Raw genomic sequence first — 13,053 nt, forward strand, 5'->3', positions numbered from 1 at the left:
ATTGCAGTGTGACATAAGTGTTCAGAGGGAGGAAAAAAAATCCCTGAACTGGCAAGATATTTTAAATCAGCTGGAGTCAAGGGAACTCAGTGCAGCAGCAGCAGCAGCAGGAGGTAAAACTGTGACAATGGCAGAGCGGCTATAACAAGCAGCTTATGGAGATACTTAAATCTGTGAACTATATGTAGGACCAGGGTTCAAGCCAGGAGCACACAGGATAAGGTGCTTTTATAGCATTTTTTTTTCTCCTGAAGAACAGCAGCCCATTCTTCTGTCTTCTCCCCAAGCGGCAGTCACAGCCACTGCCGGCTTTATATCCAGGAGGGAATGATGTGCTGCTTTGGGGGGGTTTATAAAACTTCAGTCATGGAAGATTTCTCACCACCAGGAAGGCCATTTGAAGAAAAAAGTTCCAGTTGAGCCTCTTTAAAAAATGTTTATTCTAAATTATTTTTGTTGTAAGAGATTGACACATTTTCACGATGCCATATATATATATGGATATATAGATACATATATATATATATATATATATATATATATATATATATATATATACACACATGTATATATGTATCTATATATGTCTATATATACATATATTTTACATACTTTTATTTCCTTTTAGGGGTCAAAAAGGTACTTTCATTCACTTTATATCTATTGGCTTCTTTCCAAAGTCACACATGGATGATAATATTGGGGTCAAAGTGGGGCTTTACCTTCTTTCCCAAGGACATTTTGACATGATGGAGGGATTGAACTACAGATCTTCTTCTCATTGCAAAATGACCACTCAATCACCTGGGCCTCTGCTCCCGCCTATCAAGCCGTTTCCCATTCTCATGAGTTCATGGATGAGCTCTAAATGCCAATTGTGACATTAACACATGTAAATGCTCAGCAGGGGGAAGCTGTTAGGATAGCCGCGTTTTGTTCTATCTTTGGAGAACCAGAGAGAATACAAGCTGCTTTCAGACAAACAGTAACTTGTTAGCAATGGAGCATGGCATCTCTGAATTCCCTGATGTGGCGACACAGCTTTAGTGCAATTAAAAAAAAAAAAAAATCCAAAAAAACAAACAGATACATCGGATCAAGGCATTTATATAATTAAAAATAAAAAATAAATCAGTGTAACTAGTCAGAATGATGTCACATACTTTTATTTTTACCTCTCGAGATGGTCATAGCTCTTTCCTCAATTGAGAACTCCGCAAATTAAGTTTTTGTCATAACAGAGCATGCACTGTGGAAATTGCTTGGTGTAAAAAGGTGTATAATTCCACATACGGATCATCAATCTACTGACCCAGCAGGTAGCATGTACCACTTCTGAAATTAGTTCCCTTTTTCAACTATGGTGAACTGCTGCCTCAAGGCAGATGAATATTTCTCATTAGTACAATCTGCTCAAACTGCATTTGGCAATGGGAGGTTGTAACATCAGGCCTTAAGCCTAATGATGATGGGAGTGTTCAGACTTTATATGACAAAGGGTGGCATGTTTGCTTGTAATAACATTACAATTACAAAACCATTCATGTTTTATATCTCACAGGGGTCTTACAAGACCTGTTTTAGAGGGTGTAGGGTACATTGACATCTAAAAAGAACAACTGGTGCCCCCATGCAGTTTTAGTTTATGGGGATACATTAAATTTATTTTAAATTTTCTACCGTCTGTATAAAATAAAAAGTGGTTTGAACTTTGCTTATGAACAAGTGATGAGACATTTTGAGAATAGAGGGAGACCGTGATAAAAATGCCAAAACCTTGTTAAGATATGGAATATTTGTGAAATTGAATCGCAGGGTGAAATAGATGTGAATTTAGATTTGCCATTTTACAAATGCACAAAAAAGCCTTTTTTTGACAATCTGACATTGGAAGTTTACTGACATTCCAGGCTCGTACAGATCTGACACAGTGAAGTTCAAAAAATCAATCGATTGACCGATCAAATTCAAACCATGTGAATGAACCTATTGTTCTGCCTGCCTCCTGAAACTTCAATTTTAAGTTTTTTAAGTCCGCAGTACCGTGCAGATTATTTATATTCCTCCAGTTTAGATTTATTAGTTTCGGTCTGAGTTTTGTTGAGAAGTTGTCTCCATAGTGACACAAAAATGGGTTATTTCCCAAACGTCTGTGCTAGAATCACCATACTTTCCCACAGATGCTTAGCCTTCAGTGCTTAAAGGCCATGTCACACAGCCACTATGTACATTTTTTGCATATAGTGCAAATAAAAATGGGTCATAAGTGAATATATATGGAAAAAGAGTGAAAGGTTGGGGTCTTTACAAAGAATTTTCACAGATGTCTCTGTCACAAGAACAGACAGATGGTTGGTTTCAATTGCAGCAGGTTTATTAGCTCAGTTAAAAGTCCAAAGGGCTAAATCAGGGTCAGGTTGGCAGGAGTCGATAACAGGCATAAGAGCATCAGAGAAGAGACCGGGTAACCAGGATCCAGGCAAGAGTCGGGGCAGGCAAAAAGCCAACTGGGTCAGAAATATAAGATCAGTTCCAAATACAATGCTCAGTAAGGAAGGCAGAGTGGCACAAAGAATACTTCACACTGAGTGAGGCTCAGTACAGTGCTTAAGTAGACTGTGATTGATTGAATGAATGTGGGTCAGGTGTGTGGCAGCGTGAAAAGTCTGCTAGCCATTCATGGAACGGTGGTGCAAAGCCACAAACATGCGTATGCATCTCTCAAAAATCATGCACAATTGCATATAAGATTGCATTCAAGTTATGTAAAATGTCCATAGACTGCATGACAACAAAAATTTTTGAACAGCTCAAAACCAAATTCACGTAAAGACCCATCAGTTGAAACCCTCAACGGACATCTCCTCACATCGGCGAATGACCAACACAGACGGATATTTCATTCGTGGAAAATGCTCAACATGGACGTAGTGGCTGTGTGACACGGCCTTTAACATCATGATATCCCTTAAGTGAAAGTGAAATGTCTAATATTTAATATTGACAGCAAAAAACACAAAAATCAAAGGTGCACAGAACTATGGGAAACAGACTTTTGCATGTGTGTTTTTAAATCCTCCATGCTGTTACAGAAAGACATACAAGATTAATGAACCGGGATGATCTTATTAACAAACAGCTCTGAAATTATAACAGTAATTCCAGGAGGTCTCTCTGCGTTTTCACTGTCCGCTCAGGGAGGCTAATTTGAATTTTTATTGCAGGCTTATGACCTGCCACATTCAGCCTGAAAACTGCCTCACTTACAGCTGACTTGAATACAGTCAATTCTTTTGTCATGCACGCCTTTTTCTTTTATTATTATTTGGGAGAAATAAATTGTGTGTCTGAGTTTACCAGAGTTTGCATGTCTGTTAAAATAAAAAAATCTATGTGCATATTGATTTTGCATGCTGGAGTTGTTTTAGCTGAAATGCGCTTATGCTTCACTCCGCCGTCCTGTCAGTGGGGATATATTCGTTTGATGAAGCACGTGATGTAGTAAATGGCTTTTTTTATCTGTTTGTTTTTTGGATAAGGGCGATTAAGATAGTTGATGAGGTGAAGGCCTGGGGAGGAAGAGCGGACGCTACGGCTCTGCAGTCTCCAGCATTAGTCCTATGGAGGGAGCCTGTGCCTCCTGAATATTGCATTACTAAATATAAAATCTACAAAGAAGAAATGAACTTGCGTCCTCGCACATGCTCCAGGAAAACAAATCATAATCGAGCACCAACTCCCACCCTCATCCAAACACCTCTTCACCCACTTTACCTGGGGAGCCTGGCAGTTATTGACCAATAAGGACGACTTATTGAGAAAAAGCTGCCATGAAACTGGGTCACGGGATCCAATCAATGCCATGGATTTCTTGCCCTGGCATTATCTCAACTGAGAGTAGTTGATGGGGAGGAGGGAAGGGTGGTAGGGGGGGTTGAAAAAAGAAACAGACACAAATCAGTTGGTATGGAGGTACCTCAACTACACCGCTCCTCCTACTCCCTCGATCCGCACACTTTCTCCAGTCTGCCTTCATCCCCCCCCCCCCCCCCCCCCTTTCACTTCCCTCTCTTGCTATTCATTTACTGTCCTGTCTTTTATGTAGTTTGTTTGCCCTCAGGCTGGAAAACAGCGGTGCGTTCATGTGTGCGTCCGCGGCCATGTGTGAGCGTAAAGGAGCTCTGGAATGACGCATCGATTCCCAGTGTTCTATATTTCCTCCTCTGGCTCACTATTACAGTGACAGTCAATTGATGCTGTATTTCTCTCCTTACCTTACTCTCTTTTGCTTTCTCACTACTCCTCCTCTATCCACGAGCATCACAGTATCAGGTTGTTGAAGGCAAGTGTTTACTAGGAGTGTTGTGTTGCAGCTACGAGAGCAAGATTTGGAATATGAGTGAGTTGGGAGTATCAGAGGTGGGTTTTGTTGGCGTTTATTTGTATGCACAGATTCTAACCTGGAACTGGGTGCTAAGTATTCAGGAGTGAAAGCCTCTCTGTAAAGTGCAGGGTTATATGTCAGTGCTCTGACCTATGCTCTATTTTAACAGTTTGTTTAAGAGGATGCCAGCTTTTTTTCTTCTTGTGCGTGTGTTAGATCTTCTGTGGGAGGATTCGCTTGTGGGTATTTGGGCTCCGTGGTTTGTGCACACGCTGCACTAGCTCCTGCTCTGTAACTCCACCTTGTGACCCACGCATAAACACACAATCACACACACACATGGGTACACAAATACACATCCGCCCACTTGTGAGGATTTTGCCAGAATCAATAGAGGAGCTTTTTATGCCTCTGTTCTAAAACTGGCTGGCAGAATCACAGGGGCGGCATCCAAGCCCTGGCATTAATGGTGTGCCCAATTTTAACTCACATCATTGTGTCCAGATGAAGAAATTAGAGTTATCTGGCCAGATCCTACAATGAATACTACACCACTCTCTTTTGTCAAAGTGTTTTACATTTTCACAGAATATGTCCAGTGTCTTAAATGTGAAACAACTTGACTTCAATACTAAATGCAACAAGAATATTTAACCAAAGTCTTCCTGCAAACAAAGTAATTGGTTGATGGATTACAAAGTTATTCTAAAAAAATATATTGCTTAAGATTCATTTAGCCTGATCTGTTTGTTGAAACGAATCCAGCTGAGTTTTTATGCTACATTATCACCAGCCTCAGATGGGCATTCAAGTGCCCACCTCCAATGAATTATTTGTAAACACATTTCGGACTTCCGCGTCAAATTAAAAACGCTCACATTCACATGTCGGACTTCGAAGTGGCAACCGACATAAATCAGCTGATTCAAACTGATCACGTGCACAATGGAGGAGTTAAGTTATGTCGAAGAGTGTTTTATTTTGGTGTCACTGGTGACAGCTCTGGTGTTTGATTTTCTACATTAACTGGAGCATCTTCCAGGCTCTTATTTACCATCACACAGTCATTTTCTCCCTGTAAAGTTCAAATAACATTTTTGGATATGTTGTGGGTGCTTGTGAAACTCCCCTGCTTTCTGTTTTGATTGTAGGTTTTCACTCTACTCATGCTGTGACACACATTAAATCACGGTTACTATAGAATCCATCCTCAAAGGTGGGTACTTGTAGTAAGGCAACCCAGAACTCTATACGTATTCTTTTGTGACAACTATTTGTTTTTTTGTGTGTCTTCATCACAATGGATAAAATGAATCCAGTGACTGTTTTTCCCTCTTTCGATGAAGCGGCAAAATCAAAAGGTAAAAAAGTAAAAGGATGCTGCTGCTGCTCGCTCACTGGGTTTATTTCAAAGTAATTAGGAAAAAGAGTTCAAGTTCAAGTTTATTATCTATACGGCGCCTTAAAATTAAGTCAAATCATCAGAACAACAAAGAGGTTGCAACAATTAAAGGAATACAAGGATAAACAAGTATAATAAAAACATGAAAAGATCAGATAAATGCAAAATAATAAAACACAGCAGGGTCTCATGCTGTGTTAAAGACCTGGCTATAAAAATAGGTTTTGAGAAGTTTTTCAAAAATGGACAGTGAGGATGTCTGCCAAATGCTCAGTGGTAACGCATTTCACAGCTTCGGCGCACATAATGAAAATGCTTGTTCCCCTCTTAGCTCCCTTTTGGGCCCCACTACCTCCAGGACAGGCTGATCAGGAGATCTGAGGCACCGGGTAGAACAGAGAAGCTCAGAGAGGTACGGTGGCGCAGAGTTATTGAAAGGTTATAAACATATAAAAGAAACTTAAAATGAACTCTAAAATTCAGACTGCCAGTGCAGGGTAGGCAGGATGGGGGTGATGTGGTCTCTCTTTACAGGTGGAGACATGAGAGGGACGACTGGCTGACTCCGAAAGAAAGTAATCTAGCCGAGATCTACTGAAAGCATGTATTACTGTCCCCAAATATAGTTTTGGTAAAAATGGTTTTCACCAGCTGCCTCAAATAAAAGATGTGAATTTTACCGCTGAGCTAATTTTGCAGTCGAGTTTAAAATCACTGGATTTGACACAAACTGCTTTAAAAGTGGAGCCAAGGGAGCCAACTCCACTGTAGAGGAGTCACAGGAGCAGCTTGGACCAAATATTAACTTCAGTTTTTTTATCGTTAAAACCTAAAAAGCTTAGACGATATAGAGGTGTAACAGAGCAACCTTTCTTTTTTTGGAAAATATTCTGACTATCGTCAGTATAGAAGTGAAAGGTATTTTTGCAGGATGGAGCCCAGAGGACGGACTTATAAAGGGAATGAAAGTGGTCCTGAATTAGAGCCCTGTGGAACCCCAAACAACAGTGGAATAGTTGAAGAATAAGATGCAGATGTGTTTTGCCAGCCAAATAACAGAGTGCAGTACCACAAACCCTAACGAAACCTTGGACAGTAAGTGATTGCTGCAGATAAGTCCAGCAAAAAAAGACAACATAGTTCCTGAAGAAGGCTGGAGGTTTTTTTTGAAGGGAAAGAATCCCAGCTTGTTGTCCTTTGGAATATAAACAACAGAGTCATCTTTGATGTTGTCTCCTGTCTTATCAGTGACCTGGAGTCTGGTCACGTTGCTATCTAGCTCAAATACACATGGCAGGAGCCGCAACCTAAAAATGTGTGCAATGTAAATACGTTAAATTAGCATCAAGCAAGAACATACAGGACAGAAAGGAGCACATGGGAAACATATACTCGACTAAATTCTTGCCTCACTTTTCCAGGCCAAAACATTAAGCACGTTCCTCTTTACATAAGGTTAAACAATAATATCATAATTGCTATTGTGTAGCTATGGGCTGGGGCTACACAAACTAGCAGGGTGCTAGAAACTAGCAAAAACACAGGTCTCAGGTTAACCACCCAGTCCAGCACAAACCCCAACATCAGAAACCAAATATTAAACAAAAAATGGAAAAAAAAATCACCCACAATGCACTTTGTCTACTAGTAGAAATGCAGTGGGCGGGGTCATTACAATCTGATTCTGTTCCAGGGCTTTATGCAGATGTTTTCTGCAAACGTGCAGTCTGTATGGATAATGGCGGTAACTTCACGAAAGGGAACGGGATAATTGGATAAAGAATCCCAGGAGGAAGATCTCGGACAGCAAAAAGGTAAAGTCACACCAATCAACCAAACATCAAATTGAAAGGTTTGAAAAATTAAATACATAATAACAATAACACAGATATTGAAACATAGTAACATATATCTTTATTTTTCAAACCTCAAACTAGAAATCCTTTGACTGATCACAGACACAAGAACAGTTTCTTTCCTTCTGCAGTCAGACTCATGAACACCTTTTAACTCCTCCCACCTTAAACTTCACTTATATATCCAGTCAGTCACCAGTCTACTACCTGCTCCTTGATCATCCTCAGTTTGCACTGTTTGCACTACTTACTCTATTTATTGTTCTGACCATTGTGTCATTTTTTAATTTTGCTCACTGTTGTTCATTTTTTCTATTCTTGAGTGTTTTATGTTGCACACTTGCACCAAAGCAAATTCCAATTCTGTGAAACTGCTCTGTTCACTGAAAATGGCAATAAACACTCCTTGAATCCTTGAGAAAAGGGAAACATTCAAAGACTGCCAACCACAAAAGCTTTGAGAATACGTTTACGTTTTTACGGATACCCTATAATTATTTCAGGAAAGTATATAATTCTTTATAATAAATCATTGAAAGATGTGCAAAATGTTGAAGCAGTGCAAATCTTCCGAGTTCTGGACGCGCATTTACATAGACTTTTCCTTGGAAGGGGTCGCTTGAACCTTATAGTGTCCTTAGTAGGCAAAGGCCTTAACCACTAAAAAACCCCTTCATAAGCAGCGGATAGTGATAGCAGACTGCAGGTCAGCGGTGGAAATGTGAAGCCAAACTACATTTTTCTTCCTCCAATTGTCTGAAAATAAAAAAAGGCTACATAGCTTTATTGAAAAATCCGACTGACAGCAAACAACTGCTTTTGCATGTATTAAACTATAGAAATCAAACTTCCCTCAAACATACGTCATCACTGCATTTTGCTTTTGACCAAATATTTTGTTTTTTCTTAGGTATCCCCCTCCCCGTTTCTTTTTGGTTAATGTGCAAATGGGGGGTTAAAATGAAAAAAAAAACACTGGGAACATAGATCCCTACTCCTCCGCTCTTCTCAACTGCACGTCTGTGATGTCATAATCACTTACATCAAAGGCTGCGCGCTCAACATGGCGACTGTCAACTTCCCTGGAGGCGTCATTAAAAACGAACAGAGCAAACCGAGCCGGGCCTGACAGAAATGCATCAAAACTTCCAAACACACAAGCAAGCAGCAACGCTCCGCGTGCACGCTCAGGCACTGAGGTGTGTGAACATGCTTTCCAAAAGGGCGCAACGCGTACATAGGCAAGCATAGAACAATGTTTACAGTAAAGAGAACGGTTGCGCAGCATCCCCACAAACACTTTGCTAATGAATGAATGTCTTCACCACTTTGAGTGTCAAAAACTTTCTTAACAAGGGCTGAGCGCTTAGGCGAGCTCACTTCGCCTCCAGCTGCAAGCGTGCACGTGACTAATCACATCCACATTGTGTGAACATCCGGCGTGTAGATGTGTGCCGTCGTGATGTACGTACATTCATGATGCACACTTGTGCTGAGGCGCAAACGCAGAAAAATCCCACATTCATCCGCCCACTCACTTTTCATCTCTGTCTATCTCACATATTTGCACACACACACCCACCCACCCACACCCACACACACACACACACACACACACTCATTTACACAAACTGGAGGAAGGACTATAAATAGTAGGCCTATGATGTGATGTTGTGTGGTTCCTCCCTATAGATTTGTGTGTGTGTGACTGTCAAAGTGAAGAGGGAGGGAGCCAGTTGAGGGAGAGTGGGGAGGTTATGATGAGGAAGAAGAGGGATCCTAAAGAGGAAGAAAAGTGCACTGGTGCTCTGGCTGCGTACAAGCAGTGCACCATAAGCATTGTGAAGATGGAGATTCCTTCTTGACTCGCAGCAAATAAGCAGCCTTTCATTACAAAAGCGCCATGTGCAGCGCTCCGTGTGTGTGACTTACTCCTGGCAGGGTCTTCTGCTCGTGCAATGCATTCTGGGCTTTCAGGGCCGACTCTCTGGCACAGTAGGTAAGGAAGGCACAGCCTGAAATAAAGCAGGAGAGGAAAGAGACAGTTAAGTTTTGCAAACTGAGAGAAGTAAAGAAGAGACAGACTTGCAAAGAGGGGAACGCAGTGATCATCAGCCGAATTCTCACAGTGAGAAATGTTGCAGAAACTCTGTCCACATGGCCGCGCTGGGAATTGGTTGGTATTTGTGTGTTTATGCATGATGAAATGCGTTTGAGCGACTGTGCAAATAGAGCATTTCTGCGTATACAAACATTCAACACAGCGGAGGAGCACCAAGAGAAACTGCATCAGCAATTCGAACATGCCTTTGCACAGGAGCAACTGTGCCCACATCAACCCATCAAATCTGTGTGAGCTTTTTTTCCTGGCAGTCTGAAATAGCAGTTATCCATTTGTCCATCGCACTCTCCTGGCTGCTGTGACAGGGATAGACAGCTTGACAGCTTCTCCCATCTCCCTCTGACTCCCTCCCCCCACTTTCCTTTCTCCTCCCTCCACCCTTCATTTCTCCATCTCCCTGCTCCATATGTTCCAAGGCTACCCACAATCCTCGGTTTTGTTAGCACCTGGGCTGACATGCGGGGGTGGAAGTAAGATGGAGACGCAGAAGGCACAGACGACGACGAAGCCGCGGGGAACTTGTAAGCTGTTCCCTCGCCACCCCGTGTTGACAGCGAGGCACGCGGCACTGTCAGAGAGCTGACAAACTGTCAATCTGCAGATCAAAGCTAATGATTCATCTGTTTGACAGTTTAATAAAACACTCACGGAGACAACTGCGCAATATGCTGCGGTGTTAGGATGTAATTTAAGTTCATACTGTACAAGCCGGTGTTTGTCTGTCTCTTGCCCCCAAACACCGTCCACATCCTCAAAAAAAAAAAAAGCACGCTCATGACAGTGCAACAGTTTTGTGGTACTCTGTGATAGGCAAAAGATCGTCCGAAAGTGAACCATGAACCACGAAGCGGCAAAGGGAACAAGGAGCTGCTAATGTGTGCAGGCTTTGAAAAGCGTTTCATAGATGTCAGGCTCCCCTGCTGCCATGCAGCAAACACAGAGAGAAAAGAACTTCGGTTTGTTCTGGAAACATCAAGGACCACGCATTAGACGATTATCACAGACCCCCCTCCCCCAAGACACAAACACTGTGAAGCTTAAGGAAAGCAAACTCTCCTCGTAGCTTTCCCTGTTCGAATCCTCCATGGTATATATTGTTCGGGGCTGCAGCATGCCTTCAGTCCTCCCTGCTCTGTCTCTTTAACCCTGGGTCGTCCTGATGGAGGGACACCGGGGAGCTCAGCCTGTTGATGGTTTTAATTAACGGGCCTCTCGCTCATTAGGCGAAGTGGGAGTTGGCCGCTGACAGCTTTGCTACGTCCTCATCCTCTCAGGACCTGTTGTGTTAATGCTACACGCCAGCGTGGTCCCACAGGAAACGCATGCAGACCTCCCATTCATGCGCCAGAAGCCTGTGTTTGGAGCACAGACATCCACCTCATCCACAGACATCCAATCATCCACAGACATCCACCTCACACACAGACATCCACCTCACCCACAGACATCCACCTTATCCACAGACATCCACCTCACACACAGACATCCACCTTATCCACAAACATCTACCTCATCCACAGACATCCACCTCATCCACAGACATCCACTCATCCACAGACATCCACCTCACACACAGACATCCACCTTATCCACAGACATCCACCTTATCCACAGACATCCACCTCATCCACAGACATCCACCTCACGCATAGACATCCACCTCACCCACAGACATCCACCTTATCCACAGACATCCACCTCATCAACAGACATCCACCTCACGCATAGACATCCACCTCACGCACAGACATCCACTCATCCACAGACATCCACTCATCCACAGACATCCACCTCACACACAGACATCCACCTCATCCACAGACATCCACCTCATCCACAGACATCCACCTCACGCATAGACATCCACCTCACCCACAAACATCTACCTCACCCACAGACATCCACCTTATCCACAGACATCGACCTCACACGCAGACATCCACCTTATCCACAGACATCCACCTCATCCACAGACATCCACCTCACGCATAGACATCCACCTCACCCACAGACATCCACCTTATCCACAGACATCCACCTCATCAACAGACATCCACCTCACGCATAGACATCCACCTCACGCACAGACATCCACTCATCCACAGACATCCACCTCACCCACAGACATCCACCTCATCCACAGACATCCACCTCATCCACAGACATCCACTCATCCACAGACATCCACTCATCCACAGACATCCACCTCATCCACAGACATCCACTCATCCACAGACATCCACCTCACACACAGACATCCACTCATCCACAGACATCCACTCATCCACAGACATCCACCTCATCCACAGACATCCACCTCATCCACAGACATCCACCTCACACACAGACATCCACCTTATCCACAGACATCCACTCATCCACAGACATCCACCTCACACACAGACATCCACCTTATCCACAGACATCCACCTCACACACAGACATCCACCTTATCCACAGACATCCACCTCATCCACAGACATCCACTCATCCACAGACATCCACCTCACACACAGACATCCACCTTATCCACAGACATCCACCTTATCCACAGACATCCACCTCATCCACAGACATCCACCTCACGCATAGACATCCACCTCACCCACAGACATCCACCTTATCCCCAGACATCCACCTCACACACAGACATCCACCTTATCCACAGACATCCACTCATCCACAGACATCCACCTCACACACAGGCATCCACCTTATCCACAGACATCCACCTCATCCACAGACATTTACCTCAGTTGACACAAGAGCACCACAATTTAGATTCAACCAAACCAAACAAAATTGTGCAGACGATTAAAGTTTTTAATTTAAACTGCAGTTTATTTGGACTTTTTTTGTAACAGAGATAAAATAAATATTGCAATAAATGGAAAGAGTTTGCAAAATGGATCGGAATGAATCAGCAGAATGTTGAAATGAAATAATTCCTCATTTGACCTGCTACTATTGCCTCGCATTCCCTCAGAAACAACTCATTTTAAAGAATGGCTCAGTGCAGAAACATTTCTCCTTTTAAAAACCCATTCGAAAAAAGAAATTTTTTGGTGTTAATAATGATTATATTAATAATAATAATAAATAATACATTTTATTTATAAGCAACCTTTCTGGGCACTCAAGGTCATGTTATTAACATGTTGTTGTCGCATTTTTCTCATAATAGTCGACAAATAAATAAAGGATATAAATCCTGAACTTGCATTTTTGAGTATTCCTCTGTTTAAATCGTTATGAACTAGGAGCTGAAATAAAATTTCAATTGGAAATG

General features: G+C 42.5%; 1 protein-coding gene across 11 annotated transcripts in view; it reads right to left on the bottom strand.

Moving 5' to 3' along the window:
* The window catches only part of celf4 (CUGBP Elav-like family member 4), a 109,211-nt gene that overhangs the window by 71,183 nt on the left and 24,975 nt on the right, over positions 1-13,053 (bottom strand). For all 11 annotated transcript variants that reach the window (XM_011475142.3, XM_011475143.3, XM_011475145.3 and 8 more), the window contains exon 2: positions 9,575-9,657. In XM_011475142.3, the coding sequence (XP_011473444.1) occupies positions 9,575-9,657 (83 nt within the window). The remainder of the gene's footprint in view (positions 1-9,574; positions 9,658-13,053) is intronic.

The sequence above is a fragment of the Oryzias latipes genome, chromosome 5 (genome assembly GCF_002234675.1).
Source record: "Oryzias latipes chromosome 5, ASM223467v1".
NCBI lineage: Eukaryota > Metazoa > Chordata > Actinopteri > Beloniformes > Adrianichthyidae > Oryzias > Oryzias latipes.